The following is a 27,675-nucleotide window of genomic DNA, read 5'->3' as shown; positions in this document are numbered from 1 at the left end:
TATCACAAAAAATCTCCCAATCTGCTTCTTATTAAAGTTTCTCTCAATCTAATCCATACCCTAGATAACTTCAGTGATTTTTTCTAAAGCACAAATCTATGACACTCTACTATTTCATAAAACTCCAGTGACTCCCTACTGCCATAAAGATCAAATATAATCTCCTCTGTTTTGTCATTAAAAACCTACAGTCTTAGCTTTTTTAAAATGCTGCTTACAAGACACATCATTCCTGCCATCATACTTTGCATAGGCTGTCTCCCACATGTCTTCCCTCTTTCCAACTTCTTAAAATCCCTTGTTACATCAAACTCAGTTCAAATGCCACATCTCATAAAGAATTTCTTGATCCCTCTGTTAGTGCCATCCTCTCCAAAATCACCTATTACTTGTTTTTGTATGTGCACATGTACACATGTGTCTTCCTTCTTGAGAAAAAGTAAATATAATGACAGCTGGGCATACTTCTTTTTTCTTTATATCTTTAGCTCTTGGCATGTTGCCAAGTACATAGAAAGTGCTTAATAAATGGTTGGTGACTGAATGACTACTATTCCATCTCTAACATTTACTGGCTGTGTAGCCATGGACAAATTATTTAACCTCTCTGAATGTCTGTTTCTTTATCTGTTACATGGAGACAATATCCATAGTATCTATAGGACTCTTGTGAAGACCAAATGAGAATACATATAAGTACTCAGTAAACATTAATGTACTAAATATCAGCTATTATAAAGAGCAAACACTTGATTCAGAAAGTATTTCAAAACCTATACATAGGTTCTCTGAAACAGTAAATAGCAACTGATTCTTACTTCTACTAGTCAGGCTTATCTACATTTATCCAGCTAACATTTTGAATTCGGGACTTATTCTAATTCAAGAAATTTAAATTCTGAGTTCAAATACAATAGCTTATAATTAAATATGAATCAAATCTCAGATTCTTTAGGATCTATTGTTATTCACCAAGATAAAATAGCTTTCCTAAAGAAACTTGTTCCTTACCTGAGTTGGGACATTCCTGCAGAGCTTTTGCCATGAGTGTATTGGCAATGTTCTTTAGTCCAGCTCGGTATTCTAATCTCACAGATTCTAACCTGAAGTCACAGAAATTAAGCAGACAATCAAAATTAAGAATTAACTCAATTACAACCCCAGTAGCTTCAAAAAACCTCTATCTGAAAGACTAAGGTTTTAGACTTAAAAGTAGTAGCTATAAGGTACCTAGATCGCTAATAGTTCCACTGTATCTTGAATGATGCATATGTGAAAAGTAATGGAAAAAAATTCTAATATGCCTGTGCCATTACCATTCTTTGATAATAGTTGCCAACAGAAGGTTGAAACCTGATGTTCCTTAACATTATTAAAATCAAAAAGGGAAGATAACGCTGAAAAAGGATAGGCCTGGTTGCTAAAAATATACTTTTAGAATACTAAGGCCAGAAGAAACAAAATAAGTAACATTCACAGCTATTCAAAGCATAAACATACATATAAATTTAATTTCTCCAGAAAAAGCAAGGTTATCAAACAGGAACTGACCATAAAAGAAGAAGCTCCACACATAATTTTTTTAGCCAGAGATAGTTAAGAAGCCCTCATTTTGCAGTCTATCTACAGGCAGAAGTTCAAATGTGCATGTTAAGCAAGACTGAGACTCACCACAAATCAGGGTTCTTTGGATTCTTCAAACGAGACTTCTCCAAAATGGCTCTTGCTCTGGTTAGCTGTCCAACCTTCTCCTCCAGTCTTGAAAGTAAAAGCCATAAGGGTGTAGAGTGGGGACATTTCTTCAACTAGTTCCCAAAATAAAGTTTGAAAAGAGAGTAGAAATTAAGAAATTAACACCACCTCCTATAGAGACCTGTAAAATAGAACTAAACAAATATCAAAATAAATCTGTCTTTATTACACAGTTACCTCCCTTTTTTTTTTTGGGGGGGGGTGCAAGCTGTTCATGTCACCCAGGAATGTCCTATCTTTTCAATGTTTAGTATCAACCAAAATGACTAAAAAAGGAAATCTCTTATGTATATCCCTATTCAACAAGTCATGGAATAGGCAGTACAGAAAATGTCATATAAATCTGGATTTCTTCTCCATACCTAAACTCTTTAAAAAGTTTCATTTGTATTACTGTGAAGTTAACACTACAATTTATATACCATAGCTCTTAAAGGAATTTACAAGGTGACATATATCAAATTAAGAAGGAAAGATTCGATAATCTTGGTGAAGTAATTTTACCTAGTAACTCCTCACTCCTAATTCCTGGGTCCTTATCTTTCTGCCTACTAACAAAGACAACAGCTAATTAAGACAACCACTTTGACAATGACAGCCAGGAGAGCCACTTGGTGAATGAAAAACAATTTGAAACTGTTTCCTTACCCCCTGATTATAGGCTTCCCGAGCTTTTTCAGTTAGCTCCTCTTGCTCCTCAATCTGCCCTTTCATCATCCACAGTTTGGGGAAATCTTCATAGTGCTTCAAAGCTTCTTCACAAAGATCTTGAGCAGCTGCAATGTTCCCTAGTACCCATTCAAGCTTCACAGATTTCATAAACACCTAAGCAAGGACAGAATGGGTTCTACCACTTATTAGCCACAAACCAATTTATGCTGGCATTCTTTTTGCAAGGAAAGAAGTTTTACATAAATCAAAATCATCTAATGAGATTAGAATAAAAGGCACCACTGCTTGGGTGTTAGCAGTTCTCTTGTCTTCTTCCAAACTTCCAAATCATAAAACACCTGAATAAAGAAGGGTTCTCAGAGAACATTTGGTCCAATCCATATCTGAACCATGAATCACCTCTTCAACATCTTTGACACTTAATTTCAAATGAAGACCTTGAAGTAAGGAGGAATTCACTACTTCCAAAAAAATTATTCTTTGCACTTTTAAACAACTCTAATCTTTAGGAAGTTTTTCAACATATTCAGCCAAAATCTATCTTCTGTAATTTCCAACTATTACCCTACCATATTATCCAACTATTATCCTTTGAGACCAATATTTAAAGGCAAGTATTATGTTATTTTAAGTTCTGTCTTTTCTGGGTTTAATATCCCTATTTTTCAAAATATCCTACCTATGGTGTAGGTTTGAATTCTCTCACCATCCTGTTTACATTCCTTTGAAAGGACCTCAGAATTAATGAAGAAAAAGGCCAAGCAGGATAGAATACAAGTGAATCTAACCTAACACCTTCCTTCCTTCTGGATACTATGTTTTTATTAATGCATTCAAAGACATTATCAGTTTTACTGGTTTCCTTGTCATGATGTTAACTTATATTAAGCTTGAAGTTCCTTAAAACCTCTAGATCTTTTTTCACATAAACTGCTTTTTCCACAGGAACTGCTTTCCAGCCTATAGTCTGCTCAACATATGTTGATCCAAATGATTTTTAAAATATCGAGACGTTACATATATCCCTATTTAATCTTAATAGATCTAGTCCACAATTCTAATCTATTCAGTTATTCTGATTCTGCCATTTAAGCATGGTTTTCCTTACCACTTCAGTCTCTGCAAATATGAAGACATATTGTTACGTCATATTTTCATAATAATTTACCCCTAGAGTAACTGGCCCAGAATCATATAATCAATATATGTTATAGGCGAGACCTGAACTCAGAACATATATTGGCTATATGATTCTAGGCCAGTCACAACCTCTAAGTTCAGGCAATTCTCTAAGGTAATGATTTTTGTTGACAGAGGAAACTCACTGAGAGTTCCCTTCACTAATGAGTTCACAGATCCAGAACCTGTTGCTATTATATACAAGGAGATCCAAAAATCTTAATGTGATTTTATAAGGTTAAAACTTCCCTAAACTTTAGGGACAACCTGTACTATTTTAAGTTTTACAAAGTATCACATCACAATGTAAAATAACTAGGATAAATAGTATTTCTAAATAATACACAGGGAAATCAAGTGACTTTCCCAGGGTAACAAAGCTACTAAGTGAAAGAATAAAGAGTAAAACCCTCCAAGTCTTCTGGATTTCAGAGCCCCCTGCTCTTTCCTAATACATCACCTGCTTCTCATCAAAATGATAACCGTTTTGAAGAAAACTAACCAAGAAAAGAACTTCCTGATCTACATAAGTTCTGTATTATGCTAATATTAGATCCCAAGGACAAAATCTTAACCCACCTGTGTGCTGAGCAAATTAGAATAACTTTCTTGGGGAAAAAAAAAAAAAATAGCATTGTTCCTCCAAAAGAAAATCACAATCATTAGCAATAAGAATATATTTTCCAACATATTTAACAGACCTCAGATGCCCTCAATCCCCCACCCTTATTTGCCTGAAAAGAATTCTGAACACCTCCTCACAACATTCAATCCCAAAGAGTGTCTAAGAAGCAGTCAGGCCTATTGTTCCTCCCTTTCCCCACTTACCCTCGCAGTAGGAGCACTGCTCCGAGCCTTAGCCAGCAGCCTCCTAGCCCGCTCGTATTCATTGTTCTCTGACTCAAGTTTTACAGCAGCCAACCAAATCTCTTCACTGTTAGGGTTGGCCTGTAAGAAAAAGACAAAGCACATACAGTTCATGAATAGCAAGCACGTTCATTTCTTGCCTGATTAAAAATTCTAAGCTACCTCATAATGTCAGAGGAAATCATAATATCAGCCTATGAGGTATAGTATATATCATGTAATCCCTGCCAATCTTTCCACTCCCCCCCAACAAATACAGACACAACTATTACGATAATTATTATTATTTAGAGATAATAAATATGCATATAGCCAGTCCTTGATAACTCAAGTATGGATTATTGATAACAAAATTAAAAAACCAGGGCTATTATCTTTCTGCTACCCAACAAAATTCTAGGCTGCTTCTCGCTGCTTTAAATCTATGTTCAATCAAGGGAATATACTTGGGTCAAAAAAAAAAAAAAAAAAAAAAAAAAAGTAAATCAGTTATTTAAAGAAAAATCAATGTACTCTTAAGTCAAAATAAATACTTCTAGATTACCTTATTTGGTAATATTCCTTTTTGTTTTTATGAGGCAATTGGGATTAATCAGGGTCACCTAACTAGTAAGTGGTAAGTGTCTAAAATGGGATTTGAACTCAGGACTAATCTACTCCTGAGCAATCAAAAGGTCTTAGGGAACTAGTAGATGCTCTATCCACCTTGTACCATCTAGCTGCCTCCTTGGATTATTTTATTTTGGATTATAAAAGAACTTTTACACTCCTTCCTTCAGCCTATCCATCTAATTAATATAGAGCACTGAGGTTATCTTAAATATTTCTGGGAGGAGAATTAGAACAAGCTGAAGAGATTAAGGGACACTTACCTAAGAAACTGAGGAAGCATAGATTTTTAAAATAATGTATTTGGTTAATGCCAAAGTTGTTAGGATATATTACAATAATCAACAACAATAATAAAAAAACAACATCCAAATATTTAAATGCAACCAAGGTTGGCTAATATTAACCATGTGTAGTATAATTTCTTATGATTTTGTATTGTAAACTCAAAACAATGAATGGGTTTCTTGCTACATTAGGTGCCATTAAAATTTAGCAGCACAGAAGATAGCCTCTTTTACAGTGGATCATTCTTGGCCATCTTTTCAAATTACTCTTCATTGTCTTAAATTTACATGGAAAGATTGTAGTTTTACAATTTGTTAGACGTTTCAGATGTGGACCTGGAATTTCTTTGATTTCTCTGATAAAGACATCTGTTCATAAAATTGCATATTATTTAAAGTGCAATACACATTAGATAGAGAGTACTTGAGGTGTAAGAGGCCATCAGAAGCAACAAATTTCCTATTTTTGAAAGAAAATTTTGAACCAAGTAGCAAAAGCCAAATCTGAGTCAGCTTAACTAAAAGACCTGAGAAACTCAGAAGGCACTAGTTCTGATAAGTCAATACACAGCCACATAAGATGAAACAGACCTTCCTTGCCTTTTATCCTTTCTGCTAAGGTCGTACCTCAACTCTCTGAAATCCTTTCAAACGTAACATCTCCTAAACTAGTTTTTGGCCTGTCGCATCACCTTTTGATTATTTAGGGAGATAAGATATTGAGAACAAAGCATACCAAAATCATTTCTATTTGGCTTAAGAATATAGCCAGATATAATATGGTCTTCACTCTTTCCTCTTGCTTCAGACCTGTCAATGCAGGTGCTTTACCTAGGGTCACAAAGGAATTTGAGTCTTCTTTATTTAATCCACTCCTGAACAATCAAAAGATGTCAGAGAACCAGTAGATGACACATCCTCTAAGGCAGTGGTCCTCAAACTTTTTAAATAGGGGGCCAGTTCACTGTCCCTCAGACTGTAGGAAGGCCAGGATATAGTAAAAAACAAAAACTCACACTCTGTCTCCACCCCTCAGCCCATCTGCCATAACCTGACAGGCCGCATAAATGTCCTCAGGAGGCCACATCTGGCCCGTGGGCCTTAGTTTAAGAAACCCTGCTCTAAGGGGTTTTTCATTCCCCATGTCCAAATTCATTCAGGCCTTGATATTATTCCTGTTTGTGTTAATGACAGTTATACCCACCTGGAAAGCCAAGGCCAAGATACTTCTCGCAGCAGGCACATCTCCCGCCAACCACTTGGACTTAGCCCCCATGAGCCAGAGCACCTCAGCTTTCGGGCAATGGGCCACTGCTCTCTGCAAGAGTGCTTCAAGGGATTCCCTACAAAACAACAAGGAGTTGTAGTTACTCAGATTTGTTGCCATAAACTTGTAGAAGTGAGTGTGCTAACTTCCATTATCGTCTGATGTTGTAAATATCATTATTGTTTCAAAGTCCAAAATTATAAATGATTCATCAAGTTTTACAATGGGGAGGATTCGGAAACTCTTTTTGCTCATAAAAATCCTAAAACCAACTTCACAATAAGGTTCTACAAAGCACCTCATTGTTTAACTACTATTCTCTGATAAAAGCAACTTCAGGAAAGATCCTTTTTATAGCTTGTGTGTTTTGTAAAGGGCCTACTCACTGAAGCAATAATTCTCATAGGATATGGTGCTAAGTCGGGCATTTTCACCTTGAATCATTGAAAATAATCTGGATGGCAATGATAAAAACAATTATAGTCAAGTCTTTACTCTTCTAACAGGAAAAGAAGAAAAATGACAAAGACTATATTATTTTAGAAGAGTTATTTTAAGGTAGTCCAACTTAAAGTGACATCTGAAGGCTGCTGATCTTTAAAAAATATATTTTAGTGAGGCTTAAAAAAAAAAAAAATCAGTCAATTCTAAATGATTCCCTCTTTTCCACAGACACCCTCCCCACTTCATAACAAAGCTCCTTAATCTCTGACATTCTTAATAAAAAAGAATAATAGCTAATACTTGTAAAGTGCCTTAAAATTTGCAAAGCACTTTATATATTTTGTTACTTTTTATCCTCACAATACCATGGGAAGTACTTAGAATTATATCCATTTTACATATGAGCAAACTAAGGAAATTGAGTCTTCTTGATTACAGATACATTGGTATATCAATTGTGCTACCTAGATGCCACAATACTATTAACCAAACTCAAAGATCAGTTCAAGATTTCTCATTCCTTTACTTCCTTAGTTTCTGGTCTGGAGTAAAATGGGAATTAAAGAACTACAAACATAGATAAAGCCATGTAAAATGATAGCTAATCACTCTAAAATTATCACTTTAAGAGTTACATGTAGAAATTCTCTGAAAAGAATTAACAACTTTATAAAATTCAGGCTTTTAAAACTTGGCACTAGATATAAATTTTAGGAGGGTCAACCCAGATTCAAGCAATGTCAGATGCACATCATAGAGAGCAAACCTTAAGAAGCACTAGCAAGAGTTAAACATTTAAGAAATTGCAACACTTAATTTAATCAGTGCTTATATCCAATAAACAAAACCTCAAATATTTTTTCAATTAAAGAGACAATTAAAAATTATCCAGGACCTCCTCAGAGCACAAGAATTAGCCAAAAGTCAGAACTAAGTTTAAATGAAAAGCATATGATACTAATCCCAAAATGACTCACCCTCCCACATTGTTAAAAGCAAAATTCAACTGCCTGAAGATCTCTCAGCCCGTTTACTCTCACATTCATGCTAAATGAGCAATTTATCATAAGTCCTACTGCATCAGACATGCTAAATACCTGATTGACCCCCCCACCCAAAAAAAAAAAAAAAAAAAAAAGGTTCAGCCAATTCAGCGGCAGTTAAAAACTCTTAAGGCTGTACATTCTAACTCTAGACCTGCCACCAACTAAATGGTTAAGATTCTTCATTAGCATTTCAATTTCTTCATCTGAAAAATGATGATAATGCTATACATGATGTTTGTAAAGATTAGCAAGTAACTCTACAAAGTAGTTGGCCAACAAAGTTATAAAAGATTTTTATCTTCATCATGAACCTCCCTCAAAGTCATTCCATAGAATCAGAGTTTTATCCATATAGAACAAAGCTAATGCACTCTTAAGACATTGTAATCCAGCTACTATTCAAATCAGAAGTTAAAACTGTTTCTTATGAATATACTCCCATGTAAAAGGAAATGACCAACCCACAACATACCTGGTCCCATGGTTCTTCTCAAAGTAAGCAGCTCGCAACCACACACTCTTCTTGCTAGGGAAAACTTGCAGGGCATAGGCATAAATAGCTCGGGCACACTCCAGTGCATTGTGAGCAACACACTACACAGAAGGGAAAAATAGATAAAAATAGGCATCAGAATATTCTCCAATGGGAACAAATGGAATGATTCATCCCTGTACAGTTTTGATTCCCTAGTAATGACATTTAATAGGAATTGCATAATAATATTGGTTGATCACAATTAAATGTTATAATATGAGACAGATAAAATGTCGTATAAGAAACTGAAAAGCAAACAAAAAACATATGGGCTTTCTGTTTCTGGTTGGTGCTGTTTCTTGCCAACAATTTTAAATAGAATATAAAACATTGTCTGCTACAGGTATTCTCTCTCTTTCAATGACTTCATCACTTAACAATAGTTTGAGCATCATCTCCATACAAATGACTTCCAGATATATATATATATCCAACTCTACAGTCTCTCTCCTGAATTCCATTCATGTATCAACCAACTGCCTACAGTACATCCAAACTGGATGAACTATGTGTATTTAAAACAAACTCATCAATCAAAAATTCATCCTTCTCCCCAGCTTCTGTATTTCCATTAATGTTATCACCATTCTTTTGGTCACTTTGTGCTAAGGTGATGAAGAGACAAGTAAAAAGAATAAAACAAAAACTCAAAAGTAGGTCAATCTAATGGGAGAGACAACAAATACAAATTTTAAAATAATATAGGGTGTCCCAAAAGTTTCAGTGCAGTTTTAAGCTTTATTAACATTAATTCCTTAAAGTAGCTAGTACACAATGGATAGACTTCTGAATCTGGGTCAATTTGCTTAATTCAATTCAAGCCGTTAACATTTATTACCTATATGACCATAGGCAAGTCACTTAACTTGTCAGCCTCAGTTCCTTTAACTATAAAATAGGGATGATAATCAAATTTACCTCCCAGGGTTGCTGTGAGGATAAAATAAGATAATTTAAAATTACTTATTGTAGTCTATCATAATAAACTTTAATAATTGCTCAATTCCTTTAGTAAACCTTATACATTTACTAAGACTTTTTTGGGGGGTTATACTTGTTTAGGGCAAATATAAGAGTGAAAAAATACAAAGTAGTTAAATATGAGGTAGTTTGGAAAAGACGACACAAGAGGTTGGAAAATGAGGAAGGCATTATGTAGATGATGCTTAAAGTGAGAGACACTATGAAGTAGCAGTAAGGAGGGAATATGCATATTCAGATATGTGAAATCATTGATTCAAATGCAAATTTGGGAAATGGAATTGTTATGTCTGAAAATCAGAGAAAAGGCTAGTTTGGCTAGACCATAGAGCAGTAGTCCTCAAACTTTTTAAATAGGGGGCCAGTTCACTATCCCTCAGACTGTTAGAGGGCCAGACTATAGTAAAAACAAAAACTCACACTCTGTCTGTGCCCCTCAGCCCATTTGCCATTACCCAGAGGGCCGCATAAACATCCTCAGCTGGTCACATCTGGCCTGCGGGCCATAGTTTGAGAACCCCTGCCATAGAGGGTGGAGGTGAGGGTAATATTCAACAAAATTAGATTAAAAAGTTAAACTTAGGTTGTATACGGATTTAAAAGTTAAACAAAAAGAGTTTATATTTTATCAGATAACAGGAATCCATTAGAGTTGAATGAGTAGTAAGTCACAAAATCAGATCTGTTTAGAAGAAATTACTTGAGGAGCAGCATATAGGAAAGACAGTAGCATGTAGGGAGAGCTTTAAGGTAGAAATTAGGAGGCTGCTGAAACATAAAGTGATGAGGATCTGAACTGTGGTAGCTGTGTCAGTGAAAAGAAAATTTGATAAGTGAATGGATACGTGTGTTGAAGAAAAATAAACGCCTAAGAATAATGCCAAGATTACAGCCAAGGAGACTGCTAAATGGTGTTGTCTTCGAGAAAATAAGAAAATTTAGAAGAGGAGATAATTTAGGGGGAAAGATGATGGGAAAGAGTTATGTATATCCTGAGCTGAAGAGGACCCCAGGATATTCAATTTGAAAAGTTCAAAGGAAACTGATGATATGGAACTGAAACTCAGAAGACTGGGGCTGGATATATCAATCTTAATGTCATCTGCACAGAGACAGAAAAATCATTTACTAAGACAAATTATCCAGAGAATATGTGTAGAGGGAGGAAAAAAAAAAAAAAAAAAAAAGGTCTAATAGAGAACCCTGGGGAACAAATATAACTAGGGATCATGATATGAATGATATGAACCATCAAAAGAGATTGAGAAAAAAACACTCAAAAAAGAAGACAGCAAACTAGGAAAGTGTCCAAAAAAATCAGAGAATACAGACTATTCAGGAAGAGAAAAAGGCTGACAGTATAAAATGGAATTGATATATTAAGAACCATAACAGCTCCATGTATTTAGCACTCTTGAGTTTTACAATGTGCTTTATAAAAATTATCTCATCTGATTCTCACAAGTCTATAAAATGAGTGCTAGTAATTCTTCATTTTACAGTGAGGAAATTGAAGTTTAGAGAGAGATAAGTAATGTGTCTAGTCTCACTGCTACTAAATGTCTAAAGCAAGAATGGAACCTAGATTTTCCTGATTCCAATCCCAGTGCTCTTTCCATTGCACTATTTACTGGTCTTAGGACTAAAAAATTAATAGATTAATTAGTTAATGATTATCCAATCTGATCATTTAAGAGACCAATGGTAACTTTGGAGAAAACAATCTCAGATGAATGATGGGGTCTAAAACTATACTGAACAGGATTAAAAAAAAAAAAAAAAAAAAAAAGTAAGAGGAGACACAAAGTAGAAGCAGCAAGTATACATGGCTTTTTCATAATGTTTGGCTGTGAAAGATGAGAAATATATAGATATATGACCGATGAGGGAATAGTAAGCTCTAGTGAAGGATTTTTTAATGATGGGAGGTCATAGGTTATTTCTGAGGCAGCAGGAATTGAACTAATTAATAGGGAAAAGTCAAAGATATAGGAGGAATGTGCTGGAAATGACAGGAAGGAATAAGATTCAGTACACAAGGCAGAGGAAAGCTGGAGGTAGTCTTGGTTAGGAGAAGGGATTCTTCTTTATCAGATACTGAAAAATAAGAGGATACAAAGATGATATGCTATTATGGGACTCTGAGAATAGAATTATCAAATGATCACTATATGAGTAGAACCAAGAGAAAATTGTACACGGCAATAATAAGATTACAACAGGAAGGTGATTCAGACCAATTCCAATGGTCTTATAATGGAGAGAGCTATCTGCACCCAGAGAGAGAACTGTGGGGCTGATTGTGGATTCCAACATAGCATTTTCACTTTTTTGTTGTTGCTTGTTTGCTTTTTGTTTTCTTTCTTTTTTTATCTGATTTTGTGTGTGTGTGTGCAGTATGGTAATTATGGAAATATGTATAGAAGAATTGCTCATGTTTAATATATATTGAATTACTTGCTTTTAGAGAGGTGTGGGGGGAAGGGACAAAAATCTAGAATACAAGGTTTTGCAAATGTGAATGTTGGAAACTAATATGTTTTGGGGGTTTTTTTTGTTGTTTTTTTTTTTTTTGCCAAATTGGGGTTAAGTTACTTGCTCAGAGTCACATAGCTAGGAATTGTTTAGTATTTCTGAGACCCCATTTGAACTCAGGTCTTACTGACTTCAGGGCTTAGTGCTCTATCCACTATACTACCTAGCTGCCCCTCTATTTATGTTTTAAAAATAAAAAACTTTTTTTAAAAAGGTCTTGATTTTCTCAACAAAGAGGCAATATTCTTTTTTTACATATAGCTTTTTATTTACAAGATATATGCATGGGTAATTTTTCAGCATTGACAATTGCAAAACCTTTTGTTCCAACTTTTCCCCTCTTTCTCCCCACCCCTTCCCCCTAATGGCAGGTTGACCAATACATGTTAAATATGTTAAAGTATAAGTTAAAAATACAATATATGTCTACATGTCCAAACAGTTATTTTGCTGTACAAAAAGAATCGGACTTTAAAATAGTGTACAATTAGCCTGTAAAGGAAATCAAAAATGCAGGACAAAAATAGAGGGATTGGGAATTCTATGTAGTGCTTCATAGTCATCTCCCAGAATTCTTTCCCTGGGTGTAGCTGGTTCAATTCATTACTGCTCTATTGGAACTGATTTGGTTCATCTCATTGTTGAAGAGGGAAAGAGGCAATATTCCTAACAGAGTGGGAAAGGAGAGGTTTAGGAGGTTCCTTACCTAAGGAGGGAAGAAAAGGTTTAGCTTCTGCAGAGATAGGAAATTCATTAAGGAAAAATAAAAAACCTGTCTTACAAAAGGGAGGGCCCATTTCAGATTAGAATGAACCCATTCAGCAGTTGTGAAACTTCAACTATGTTAAGCAGCTCATGAATAGGAACAGAAAATGAAAGCTGGGCATAATCCAGGGTTAAATTTTGGCGAGAGCACACACACACACACAAGCAGCACCAGGTTAAGGGGATCAGAAGATTCAAAGAAGAGACAAGATGAGATAGAGATGAAATGGCCAACCACCTGGCTGTCGTCAAAGAGAGAGGTAAGTGAGATCACAGCAACTCCCACAGAAGATTAGAAAAATACTGAGGGGGATGGGAATTGAGAGGTTTTAATGAAGACCAAAAAAAAAAAAAAAAAAAAAAAAAAGTTTAGAAGAGCTAAAGCAAAGGCAGAAGCAGTTGACAGAAAATAATGGTCATAGAAATAACCACTGTTAAAACTAAATGCCTGGTTCTAAAGAGCATAAATTACCCTTGTCACAAAAAGCTAACAGTTATACACCAAGCAAAGAGTCATGCACAAGAAAGACACAAGAAATATTACTTGTGAAGTATAATTCAGACAAAGTAATACAGGAATGCCTAAACTTGATATCCACAGAAACCAATGTAAAAGCCACTTTTTAAGTTTCTAACCTCCTTCCTAGAGAATATGAATTATCACCAATCATCAAGTAGGTATGGCATAAATTAGGAAAAAAAGGGGATTTTTCTTGCACATTGGTTCCTTGAATAAAATAACCAGTCTATGTACCTCTGACTAGCCCAGAAAACAGCAAAGTCACACCTACCACAAAACCTCTAAATACCCAGTTAGGAAGAGATATCAGGATGAAAAAGAACACAATATTCTAGACAAACTAAACAATCCATTATTCCTAAATCTTGAATCTGCTTCCACCTTCACACAAATTTGTCTCCTATGTTTGGAACTGATTATCCATCTTAACCCCCAATTCAAATATGTCTATTGAAATCCTTCTCTTTCTTTAAGACCCATCAAGTGGCATATTTTCCTGATAGTTTTTAACTACATTGATTCTTTCCTCTTTGAATCATTCATGCCTTTCTATTTGACATCTCCCAAACACTAAGCCATACTATAATCTGTATCATAGTTCGATGTCCCTTTTTCTCCCTACTAAATTGTAAATTTTTGTAAATTTCTTGAGTGAAAAAACATCTTTTGTGTTGGTATCACCAGAGCCCTGTACATATTAGATAGTTAATAAATGTCTGATAAATTAATAAACTAATAAACTGAAAATGCAGAGTAAGTCTATATAATTATTTCCATGTAGAGGAAATAATAGTGAAAAGTTAAGTTTCTAAATTATTGCTTGTTTTTGTATGATTTTGTCCCCAGTGATGAAGAGAGTCAGTCCTTGGTACTCTAAAAAAGTAGTACAAAGAATATCATACTCTTTAGCCCAGGTAGAAAATTTAGAAAACAGGTACACTCATGAATTACATGTGAAAGATGAAGCTATTTAGATTAGAGTTTCTTAAACTGTGGGTTGCAACCCAATATGGGGTCATGTAACTGAATGTGGGGGGTCACAAAATACTGATTTATTACCAAAAAAGTTTGTATATTTATTTTATATATCTATATACCCGGGATCACATAAAAATTTTTTAGATAAAAAGGGATTTCAGGTAAAACAGTTCATGAAGTCCTGGTTTAGAGGAACAATTTAAAATAGCAGATACATCCCATTATACATTAGTCACATTTAAATAGATTAATATCAAATAAGTAAAAATAAGAAAGAAAATAGCTAAACAGAGAAGACTGGCACTAACTTAAGAGAAAAAAAAATTATGGCTCTGAATAGTTAGGAAAGAAAATGTAAATTTATGATAACTTGCTCCCCACTTCAGTGAGTAAAAAGTTACTGCTTATTTGGTACTGAGATACTTATGATTAAATTACAAAGTTGATCGAAAATAGTATGCCTTCTTATTCTCTATTGCTAGTCCATTTATTAAATATTGTTATTTGTTCATTAAAAACCATTTTTTAAGCATCTTTATTCAATAGAAGAAATACAAAGATAAAGATAGATTTCTTTTCTCAATGAACTTAGACTATGGGGGAAATTATTTATATATATATATATATAAACATTTTAATTACCCCATTAATTCATAGTAATGTAGATTTATGTTTGCTTAGTATACTTTCAGAAATAATGGAGAGAAGGAAAAAGATGAAAACTAGTCAGATATTGTTTAAGTACTCTATCTAGCTTCCTATAAGGCTCTATTCAAGAGTTACCTCCAAGCCAAGGCTTTTTCTGATCATTTCCAATTTTTAACAGCCCTTCTGCTCTCCAAACTCCTAATCTGCTTTGTATATAATTGCACTTAGTAACATGAATTCCTATTGTTTTCCCCCATTAGAATGTAACATGGCTGGACTAGTCAGAGGACTGGATGAGTTTCTTTTTCTTTTTTCTTTTGCATTCTAATAATTAGCTCAGTATTTTAACTAATACATAGAGAGTATTTTAATAAATAAAATTTTAATAAATAAAATGAATTGTCACTTCCCTCCTATCCTAAATACACATAAAGAATTAATATACACCAGACTCACACTATCTGCGTCCTCCATCCAGGTATGTTTTCTATCTTCTTCCTCAATCCCAATTCCAATGACTGCACGCATAACAGCTTGGCAGGTGGCCACACTCCCAGCTTTATCACACTCCTCAGCATCCTAAATACAGAGATATAATGTTAAGTATAAATATTGGCAGAACCTAACTTTGAGCAAGGTGTTCTCTCCAAATCAGTCTCCTAAGGATGGCAGAAATTTTTTCCAATATAGAATTTGTAATATGGCACACTTTTTTCTAGAATCATCCATCTCTTAATTACAAAACCATTTTTTCATATCTACTGGCAAATTGTAATAGTCTCATAAACATAAATTATTCAGAAATCTTCTCTCAAAAAACTTGAACCTGGAAAGATTTACATGTACTGATGCTGAGAGAAACAAGCAGAATTAGGAATGCATTGCATACAGTAAAAGCAAGATTGTGCAATGATCAACTATGAAAAACTTGGTTCTTCTCAGTGGTTCAGTGATTTAAAGAACATCAATAAATTTTGGATGGAAAATGCCATTTCCACCCAGAAAGAGAAGTATAAAGATTGAAAGCAAATCAACATATGCTTTGTTCACTTGTTTTCCCTTCCATCATAGTTTTCCCCTTTTGTTCTGATTTTTCTCTCTTAATATGATTCATAAAGAAACATGCAATTAAAATTAAAATACATGTAAAAAAATTTAAAATAAAATACCTATGTGGAGAAATAAACAAAAACTTCAACAAAAATGTTATTGTGAAAGAATAAAAAGCTTGGTATTACAGACATATGGCAAATATATATTTATATCTGGTCTATATATATACACATATATGCCTACATAGCTATGTTAACAGTACACAAATGTCAATGATTTATGTAAGATTCCTCTCGCCTAAATGTGCTGGTTGTTTTTCCTCAACATTGATACTTCTAATATTTAATATCATTTTAAAAACATTTTAAAACTATTCTATATTATAGTCATTTAAAATAAAATAGATATAGATCACTACCTGGATCCATTGCTCTCTGTTGATTTCTACACCATTTGCTCGAAGTGACGTTATGGCTCTGTCAATGATTTTCTCCACCATTTGAGTATTTCCATTGGCTTCTTCTAGTTTCGCTGCAGTAATCCAAATGTGCCTATCTGTGGGAATGTTCTCACGTGCTTTATTCAAGACTTTTCGGGCATTCTCATAGGTCTCCAGTCTTGCCAAAGCAAGCCAAAGCTATATAGAAGAAAGACATCATAAATAATGAGATAGATCATCAGGCCAAAGAAAACAATGCTCTCAAGGCAGCAATGTCAACCTAGATGGTGAACAAACCTGAATGTGTGCTATGAAAAAGGCAAGTAAGAAATGCTACTACCACTTATGCAAATTTCTCTTTAAACAAAACTAGTTGTATATGAAAACTGAAACAACTTCTTCATTTTAAAAATGAATTGGTTGATTTTTCGTATAACAACAATTCTCACTCAATGAAACTTTCTCTTAAGTTGACTACTAACAAGTCAGTGATTCTGTGATATAACAAGTCAGTGATTCTGTGATATTATTCATTAAAACCATTTCTTTCAAATTAAATTTTTAAAAAGCCGGGATCTCTATATCTCATCACCAAGGTTGAAAATACCATATAGATTGGCACAAGAGCTTTTCTCTATTTGATTTTCACTGGTTCATACTTCCTTAGACAACATGGTTTCTCCCCTAGTCTCCTGTTCTAACTATATTAATGCTAAATTTAGCACAGATTCTCTAATACCCAGTGCAGCTCAAAATGATCAAGCTCAGATATAAGCACAAGATCAAGAATCACTGCATTAAACAAAAGAAAGGAAAAAAGCTGTAAAAATCTAGAGACTTGATTGGCTTTTAGGACAGAGATAATAGAACAGAAGTATAATTTAAAGGTAATGTCCACTTGGATCAGAAAATATAAAGTGACCATTCTTGCTTATCAAATAAACAATTGATATACTATCCAGTTGCAATGAATAAAATAAACCTAATAAAGGTTCAGTAAGGAACTAATTTCCAAAATTCCAAACTTTCAACCTATGTCTAATATAATTCAACCTGAAGTAGTTACCTCCACACTAGTGGGGCAGCATTCCACAGCTCGACTTAGCATTATTCTAGCATCTTCTGGCTCTTCCAACTCCACAGCTGCCTTCCACAAGCGAACAGAGTTTGGCACATGTTCAAGAGCTAAGAGATAAAATGAGAAATTGAGTCATGGAAAAGAGAGTACAGAGAGGAGATTTATGTGAACTACGAATGCTGCTGCCAACATAATAAAGTAGTACTGCCTCTAGAACCATAATCATTATATATTAAAAATATCAGAAACCAGCAATCCCCAAAAGATGGGAAGAGGCCTCCTTCTTTTGGGAATTTGTTTCGATAAGGAATTTTTTTTTAAGTGAAACTAAATAATATATTAGGAAAAAAAAAATCGGAAATTTTATACTGCCAATGCTGCTTGGATGTGTATAAGCTGTACATTAACCCATTCTTATCCAGTAGTTTCAAATGAAATTACTTTGGAGCACAAAGAAACAAATTAACCATTTAAATTTGTTGAACACCTCAAAGGCATTCTCATCAGCTCTTGCTTAGAGCTATACTTGTAGAGGGCTAGAACTGAGCAGGTGCACTTGGATAATGGAGCAATGAGACTAACTGCCAATTGGACAATTCTCTACTGACACATGCTTGGAGGATGAACCTACTTAACTATTCTGTGTGGGCTCCTTTGGTGGGTGTGGACAAAGAAGGGGAAGTGACATGAGTGGGTGGAGTAGGAAGAGATTGATTCTCCTGGCTGTGGAGAGAGAGGAAGGAGGTGTGGAGATTGCTAGATCTAATCCCCGGACCTCAACCCCAAAAGACCAAGAATAAAGACTTTTAATTGTCCTGACTCAGGCTGATTCTAAGAGATCCAGGGTCCCAACATATACTGAGTCTATATTAACTTTAATACATATTTTAAATAACAAAGCTAGAAACCATATGGCATAAATCAAACACTAATTCCTTGATCACTACAGAAGATGTATCTTTACCCTTTCCAAAAGTGATTAAATTGAATATTCTAAAATATAGTTCATATCTCACTTCCCTCAAAAATTTGCCAACAGCTCCTATTGCCTCTACAATAAAACACAAAATCCTATGGTTGGCATTTAAATCCCCTATGATCTGACTCTCACTTATCTTTCCAGTTCAATTTTATAATATTCTCCTTTGCTAACTTTCCATTTCAAAGTCATCTCCCAGCTGTACACAGCATTTCACTTCCACCCCTATGTCATTGCAGAAGTGGTCCTTAAAGTCTAAAATGTACTCTCTCCCCCCTTTCACTTACTATCTTCTTTTGAAATAAGGCTCAAATACCAACTTACACATAGTCTTTCCTGATCCTATCATTATTAGTGCTCTTTCCCTCCTAAAAAGTTTATTGCTTAAGAGCTGACAAAATTAAGGAGACACTTTTTCATACATCAACATGCTTGATTTACTCTTATTTGTAATAGGTGAGAGTGTCTATTTAGGGTTGGAGCGATGGATGGGTAGCAGTAATGATATCAAAATGGAATAAGAGCATCAATGAAACATTTAAAAATATAAAAGAGAGCATAAATCCAGAAAAGGGAAATCCAGGAAAATATAAGCTCCTTAAAAGTGAATTTTTTCATTTTTGTCATTATTTCAAAGAACTTAGAAGAGGTACCATGCATATGGAAAGTTTAAATATTTTTAACTACATCAGAATCATAAAGAAGTCATGTCACTTACATAATAGATGTTAATCTTAACAGATACAACATAATATTTGCATGCATCTACAGATTCTTACAAATAATAGCCACAGCTTCAACTGTCTAAATCAGGTCCCCAAAATGCAGCTTTATTTTAAGCATTCACTGACAGCTTAATGGATAACCTAGCTTTCTCAAAAGCAATTTATCATTGAGTCACCCAAAAAAGTCATTAGAATTCTAGGTTTCAGAATCACTAAAAAGATTTTTAAAAAGCAATGTGTTAAGCCAATACTAACATTAAGATCCAAACAGTTGAAATCTAAGTGTCATTTTGGTAACTTGATATTCTTTCAATTTCTCCAAGGGGTTTTCAGCTTAATGTTGTCCAAACATTCTTCCCTCCTTAGAGAAAATATGCTGTCAACAGACTTGCTCCTGCTGCACAGTTCAAAGCATCCCAAGCTACAAACAACTATTTAAGACATGCTTTTTGATGACCTTGAAATATAATTAAGCTAATAATACCCCAAAGAGATTCTGCCACCCTACATATGTAAAACCAATCAAAGATGTATTCAGGAAATTTTCTGCTTTAGTTCTCCTGTGAATAGTAAAGTATCCACATATACATTACTTGCCCTTCATCACATTCAATGCAGCAGAAGAATCAGTAGAGCTTTTCTAAATGAATAAAGCTAATTGCTAATAGGATGCTGTGTTAGTCATCAGCAAATTGTTTTCCTGGTTGCAAAGATAAGCAGTCCATTTCTATAACCCAAGACAGATGCTAGTCTTCTGCTTGTGGCCTCACTTTAAAGAGATGCTGGCTCAGAATCCTCCAATGAATAAGTAAGATTACAGTAATGAAATCAGGCTTCACCAAAGGAAGACACAAAAACAAGCCCAATGCCAGTAAAACTTAGGAAACCAGAGATCCCACAAGATACAAATTTCTTCTGGCAATCACAAGAGTTCATAAAATTATCAGAAACCACAATGAGGTGAATTTTGAATAGCCACAGCTGAAGTACCCTAGATGTCAGCATTTTATTACACTTTGGTATGAAATAAATAAATATCAGTATATGAAACTGAGAGCCAGGTGGTGAAAAATAAGAAATGAATGAAAACTTTAATGATACCTTTAGTACTCCAATAGAGTTTATCAAGGAAGACTTTCCTCAAATTCTCTTGACATAATGAAGATTCTAATGAAGGATACAGATTTTCCATGACCAAATAACCTTCTTTTTCACTCATATATTTCTTTGATGATTCTTTAAACTATTTCTCCATCATAAAATTGTCAATTTGTAATATACTGCAACTTTATCACACCCAACACAAACCTCTCTACAGTCCTTTATCATATATAAGTGTATTTATTGATAATAAAAAGAAAGGCTTTCTTTTTACTAGAGCACAACTAAATAAAATGTGGTACATTAATAGAGTAACAGAGAGGATATTGAACTTGTCAGGAAAATCTGAGTTCAAATTCCACCTCAGACATTTACTGTGTGACCCTAGGCAAATCACATGATCTCTTTGTACCTCAGTTTATCTGTAATATGAGAAGGCTGGACTGAATAAACACTAAGTTCCTTTCAAATTCTAAATGTGTGATCCATTGTAATAAAATATTACTACATAATAGGAAATAACATCAAGGATTCAGAGAAGCATGGGAAGATTTATATGAACTGACATAATAGTAAGCAGAACCAAGACCCAAACACAGTGAAAATGGAAATGAAAAGATCAACAAAAAATTTTTAAAAATGAATAGTGTGAAAATATCATGAGTCTTCTTGGCCCCAAAGAAGAATCTATTGATTGGAAGAAATTGAAAATTAGAGATAAATCTACCTTGCTTTTGTCCTCAAACTTTTTAAATAGGGGGCCAGTTCACTGTCCCTCAGATTGTGGGAGGGCCGGACTATAGTAAAAACAAAACCTCACACTCTGTCTCCACCCCTCAGCCCATTTGCCATAATCCGGTGGGCCACATAAATGACCTTAGCGGCCGCATCTGGCCCACAGGCCGTAGTTTGAGAACCCCTGGTCTATAGCATCCCAAACTAACAAACAAATTCAAAATATGCTTTCTGATTATCTTGAAAATTAATTATACAAACAAATCTCAAAGACATTACCATCTTTTGTGGCCTCACTGTAAAGAAATTCTGACTCAAAATCCTCCAAAGAGTAAGTGAGATTATAGTAATGAAACCAGACTTCAGGAAAGGTAACCATCTAGACATGCCCTTTACTAAATTCACTGAAAAAAATGAAAGGAAAAGAGCCAAGAGCAGAGAAGGGAGAGCATTCCAGCCCTGGGAGACAGAGAAAAATCTTATTTGTGGAACAGTCAAGGGATTAGTGTTAAACAAAGGTGTCAGAAAACTAGAAAAAAGTGATCTTCCTATTTAAAATGTCTTAAAAATTAATCTGTTAAGTTTCTGGATTTCAGAATGTGTTGACACTAACTTGGATGTCTGAATGTATTTAGCCAAATTCAGCTACTCTTCCAAATTTCATCTTTGCAAAAGCCATTCATTTTCCTTTCCTCACATAATCCATTATGTACTGAAGGACTAGGCCCAATGGTGGTACCACTAGCATTATAATTTAAAGAAATCACTAGAAAAACACCAACAGAACTGGACTTTGGATTGAGTCTTTCTGCTACCTCAAAGGTTTATCGTGAAGACTAAATGAAATAATTTAAATAACGTATTTTACATACCTTAAAGCTCTATGTAAATGCTGATATAATTCTTGCATAAAATACAAATGTTGGGGCAGCTAGGTGGTACAGTGGGTAGAGTAACAGCCCTGAAGTCAAGAGAACCCGAGTTCAAATATGGCCACAGACACGTGTATCTTCCTAGCTGTATGACCTGGGCAAGTCACTTAACACCAATTACCTCAGCAAATAATAATAATAAAAATACAAATGTTTTGGGGATCTTCTTTTGATCAAACTTACTATAAGTTCATTTTCAAATAATCAATAAATATTTGTGAAATGCTTCTAATGTGCCAGGCATTGTGTTAAAAACTCAATTGTGTGAAATGATAGCTTCTAGTGTTTTGTGATCCTTGCAATGTTTTTCAAAAGGGTTTTTACTCTAAACTGATGTTAACCTTCTTCTCCAAGCTTAACTGGATATTGGCCAACATGGTTCCTGATCATTTTTAGTCTCTTTGCTATGGCAACAGTAAGGAATTGGTTGTGTATTTTTTTTTTTTAATTAATGAGAGAAGATAAAATCATGGGTAGTACATGATGAGTAATTGACCTTAAGCATAAGTATCACTCTTTATCAAAGACTAGAGTAAGAAGGAAACAATGGGCAGGTGCATATGGAGGAAAAAAAAGGAAGAACACTCCCAGTAAATAGTCTCAATTTAGGGGCAGCTAGGTTGTGCAGTGTACAATTAAGAAGGAATAAGACTACGCTGCTGTAGTGAGAGCTCAATTGAGATGAAATAGAATAATTTATAATGAACTTACTAGTTGCATGACTCTCTAGCTTCATTCAATAGTAATATGAGGAAGAGGGAATGAGAAGAATGGTAGAAATAATCCAGAGCTGAGGTTTGGCAAAGTATATAATGAAGGATAAGAGAACAAGGGATCTGAGAAAAAAGTGTAGTATAAAACTGAACTGTTTCAATGGGGAAGGTGGAAATGGAATAGTGTAGGCAGAGATGAAAAGACTGAAGGTTATGAAAGGGCAAATAATACGTTGGGTTGTAAAGGAAAGGAAAAAATGGAATAATAAAAGATGATCATATGGACCCACACTTAACATTGTACACCAAGATAAGATCAAAATGGGTCTATGATTTAAGAATAAAGAACGAGATTATAAATAAGTTAGAGGAACATAGGGTCATTTACCTCTTAGACTTGTGAAGAAGAAAGGAATTTGTGACCAAAGAAGAATTAGAAATCATTATTGATCACAAAATAGAAAATATCAAATTAAAAAGCCTTCGTACAAACAAAACTAATGCAAACAAGATTAGAAGGAAAGCAACAAACTGGGAAAACATTTTTACAGTTAGATTCTGATAAAGGCCTCATTTCCAAAATATATAAAGAATTGACTGTAATTTATAAGAAATCAAGCCATTCTCCAATTGATAAATGGTCAAAGGATATGAACAGACAATTCTCAGATGATGAAATTGAAACTATTTCCACTCATATGAAAGAGTGTTCCAAATCACTATTGATCAGAGAAATGCAAATTAAGACAACTCTGAGATACCACTACACACCTGTCAGATTGGCTAAGATGACAGGAAAAAATAATGATGAATGTTGGAGGGGATGCAGGAAAACTGGGACACTGATGCATTGTTGGTGGAGTTGTGAACAGATTCAGCCATTCTGGAAAGCAATCTGGAATTATGCCCAAAAAGTTATCAAACTGTACATATCCTTTGATTCAGCAGTGCTACTACTGGGCTTATATCTCAAAGAGATACCAAAGAGGGGAAAGGGACCTGTATGTGCAAGAATGTGCAAGGGTGGCAGCCCTTTTTGTAGTGGCAAGAAACTGGAAAATGAATGGATGCCCATCAATTAGAGACTGGTTGGGTAAATTGTGATATATGAATGTTATGGAATATTATTGTTCTATAAGAAATGATCAGCAGGATGAATACAGAGAAGCTTGGAAAGACTTACATGAACTGATGCTGAATGAAATGAGCAGAACCAGGAGATCAGTATATACTTCAACAACAAGACTGTATGAGGATGTATTCTGATGGAAGTGGGTATCTTTGACAGAAGATCTAATTCAGTTCCAATTGATCAATGATGGACAGAATCAGCTACACCCAGAGAAGGAATGCTGCGAAATAAGTGTGAACTGTTTGCATTTTTGTTTTTCTTCCCAGGTTATTTTTACCTTCTGAATCCAATTCTCCCTGTGCAACAAGAGAACTGTTTGGTTCTGCACACATATATTGTATCTAGGATATACTATAACATATTTAACATGTATAAGACTGCCTGCCATCTAGGGGAGGAGGTGGAGGAAGGGAAGGGAAAAGTTGGAACAGAAGTGAGTGCAAGGGATAATGTTATAAAGAATTACCCATGCATATGTACTGTCAATAAAAAAATAAATAAATAAAAATTAAGATGCAAATGCAAAAAAAAAAAAAAAAAATGATCATCTCTTTATCTAGCTGAGGTGAAGTAAAGGAATAGGTCTTTGAGTAGAAATGAGAAACAGGGAAATTAGGATATTTAAGGGAATTATTAACATTTATGCTGAAGATCCCTGGCATAAGGGCAGTAGATTGAGGTAGAAAGATTGTGAGTCATGCACTGAACTCTATGAGGAAGAAGGCAAAAGAGACTGTGGAAAATGACCAATAGCACTGTAAACTATGTAAACCTCAAAGGCAGAAAGCTTGATAACTGGTAAAGGGAATATCTAGAAGTACTGATGGATAGCAAGAAGTATTCTGACTACTCATTAGGAGCAGAGTTGAAGTTATGAAAAAAAGGACAGTCAGCAAGGAAAAGAATAGACAGTAATAGTGTTGTCTATAATAAACAAGGTCTGAGTACCTGAAGATGGAAGGAGAAAGAAAAAGGTTTAAAATGAAAGGAAGCTTGTTTAATTACAGAAAGAGTAGTCTCAAGGGCATAGTAAACGGAATAGTTGTTAAAGTACAGTGGATCATCTTGGGGGGCAGAACTGAGTTAGATGGAAAGATGAAGCAGACAGGTGCAACTAACGAGAGAGAATTGTTCTTTGGCAGTGAGAGGTTCAGCATCTGTAGGACAGGAAGAATAAGGAAACATGGAACCATTAAGGATGATCAAGAAGATCAATGGATGAGGAGAGAAAAACAAATGTTTAGAAGGTTCAAGATCATTCTTTCATGACACTCTGCTGTGTTGCAGTATACAGGTAAGCCTGAGGAGACCTGCCTAATCCCAACCCTGTGGTCTATAAGAAATGTCAAACTCCATGCCCTTACCTACATGGAGTGAGAGAGTAAGCCTAAACCTATTAAGAATAGAGAAATATTTAACAAAACAAATAAAAAAGTATAATAAAATATATAATGTAAATATGTTTTTTTAAATCACTATGCAATTCCCAGAGAGATTAATTTCTATTTGAGTTTGAAACTATTAACATACCAATGTTTACCCGTGTTTCAAAAATTCTGATTAGCTCCTACAATTTCCAATAGCTATGGTCTTGTATCTTTCCTCTCCTACTGCTAAACTTCTTGAAAAAGCCTTAATCTATAGAGGAACAGAGGATAATCTACCTCTCAGACTTGTGGAGGAGGAAGGAATTTATGACCAGAGGAGAACTAGAGATCATTATTGATCACAAAATAGAAGATTTTGATTACATCAAACTAAAAAGTTTCTGTACAAATAATACTAATGCAAACAAGATTAGAAGGGAAGTAACAAATTGGGAAAATATTTTTAAAAACAAAGGTTCTGACAAAGGTCTCATTTCCAAAATATATAGAGAACTGACCATAATTTATAAGAAACCGAACCATTCTCCAATTGATAAATGGTCAAAGGATATGAACAGACAATTCTCAGAGGAAGAAATTGAAACTATATCCACTCACATGAAAGAGTGTTCCAAATCACTACTGATCAGAGAAATGCAAATTAAGACCACTCTGAGATACCACTACACACCTGTCAGATTGGCTAAGATGACAGGAACAAATAATGACAAATGTTGGAGGGGATGTGGGGAAATTGGGACACTAATACATTGCTGGTGGAGTTGCGAAGGAATCCAGCCATTCTGGAGAGCAATCTGGAATTATGCCCAAAAAGTTATCGAACTGTGCATACCCTTTGACCCAGCAGCGCTACTACTGGGATTATATCCCAAAGAAATACTAAAGAGCGGAAAGAGACATATATGTGCCAAAATGTTTGTGGCAGCTCTTTTTGTTGTAGCTAGAAACTGGAAGATGAATGGATGTCCATCAGTTGGAGAATGGTTGGGTAAATTGTGGTATATGAAGGTTATGGAATATTATTGCTCGGTAAGAAATGACCAGCAGGAGGAATATAGAGAGGCCTGGAGAGACTTAAATCAACTGATGCTGAGTGAAATGAGCAGAACCAGAAGATCACTGTACACTTCAACAACAATACTGTATGAGGATGTATTCTGATGGAAGTGGAAATCTTCAACATAAAGAAGATCCAACTCACTTCCAGTTGATCAATGATGGACAGAGGTAGCTACACCCAGAGAAGAAACACTGGGAGGGGAATGAAAATTGTTAGCACTAATATCTGTCTGCCCAGGTTGCATGTACCTTCGGATTCTAATGTTTATTGTGCAACAGGAAAATGATATTCACACACATGTATTGTACCTAGACTATATTGTAACACATGTAAAATGTATGGTATTGCCTGTCGTCGGGGGGAGGGAATAGAGGGAGGGGGGGTAATTTGGAAAAATGAATACAAGGGGTAATATTATAAAATATATATAATAAAAAAAAAAAAAGAAAAAGCCTTAATCTAACACTTAGTGTCTCTATTTCCTTTCCTTTTACTCTCTTTTGAACAATCTACAACAGTGGTCCTCAAACTTTTTAAATAGGGGGCCAGTTCACTGTCCCTCAGACTGATGGAGGGCCGAATATAATGAAAACAAAAACTCACACTCTGCGCCCCTCAGCTCATTTGCCATAACCCGGCAGGCCACATCTGGCCCACAGGCCATAATTTGAGAACTCCTGATCTATAATATATCTTCTGACCTCATCATTAAGCTGAAAATGCTTTCTCCGAAGTTACAATGAGCTCTTGATTTCCCTATCTACTAAGACTTCTCAATCCCCATCTTTTCTAAACTCAGTGGAGTAATCTTGTATCCCTCTGATATGTGTTAGGGGTCTTGGCCCTAACTTCCAAGTGGAACAGGTCTTGTGACCAGCACTGTCTGTCCAACTGAAATGGCAAAGACTGTGAGCAATGAGGGGCGAGAGCCAGGGTGGTGTGAGAGTCCATTTATTACAAAGACTGCAGGTCCTTTTATCATCTTGGTGCTTGTTTCTAGTTTCTACTTCATACATAATCACATTCTAGACTATAGTGGATACATGATTCTCTACAGGAAGCTACACGGAGATATGTTGTGTGCATTCCTTTCCTAATAAGGATATTCAAGGTACTCCCCTCTAAGGTCCGGCACGCCTCTCCTGGGAACTGCCACGCTACTCCTTGGGGTAGGAACCCCTTCCTCCCAGTGCCATCTTATTCACCCTTACAAGGCTACCCTCAAGTTACCTGAGCCATGCCCTGTGCGATATCC

The 27,675-nt window shown here is 35.0% G+C and overlaps 1 protein-coding gene across 1 annotated transcript in view; it reads right to left on the bottom strand.

The window, feature by feature from the left end:
* Positions 1 to 27,675, bottom strand: part of PRPF6 (pre-mRNA processing factor 6) — a 67,801-nt gene that overhangs the window by 23,946 nt on the left and 16,180 nt on the right. Inside the window, exons 10-18 of the mRNA XM_074288924.1 lie at positions 17,644 to 17,762; positions 16,557 to 16,775; positions 15,542 to 15,664; positions 8,596 to 8,717; positions 6,571 to 6,709; positions 4,432 to 4,551; positions 2,401 to 2,577; positions 1,672 to 1,805; positions 1,012 to 1,103 (exon numbers count right to left, since the gene is read on the bottom strand). Coding sequence (XP_074145025.1) covers positions 1,012 to 1,103; positions 1,672 to 1,805; positions 2,401 to 2,577; positions 4,432 to 4,551; positions 6,571 to 6,709; positions 8,596 to 8,717; positions 15,542 to 15,664; positions 16,557 to 16,775; positions 17,644 to 17,762 — 1,245 coding nt within the window. The remainder of the gene's footprint in view (positions 1 to 1,011; positions 1,104 to 1,671; positions 1,806 to 2,400; positions 2,578 to 4,431; positions 4,552 to 6,570; positions 6,710 to 8,595; positions 8,718 to 15,541; positions 15,665 to 16,556; positions 16,776 to 17,643; positions 17,763 to 27,675) is intronic.

This window comes from Sminthopsis crassicaudata, chromosome 2 (genome assembly GCF_048593235.1).
Source record: "Sminthopsis crassicaudata isolate SCR6 chromosome 2, ASM4859323v1, whole genome shotgun sequence".
Taxonomy (NCBI): domain Eukaryota; kingdom Metazoa; phylum Chordata; class Mammalia; order Dasyuromorphia; family Dasyuridae; genus Sminthopsis; species Sminthopsis crassicaudata.
This window is presented reverse-complemented; position numbering and strand designations above follow the sequence as displayed.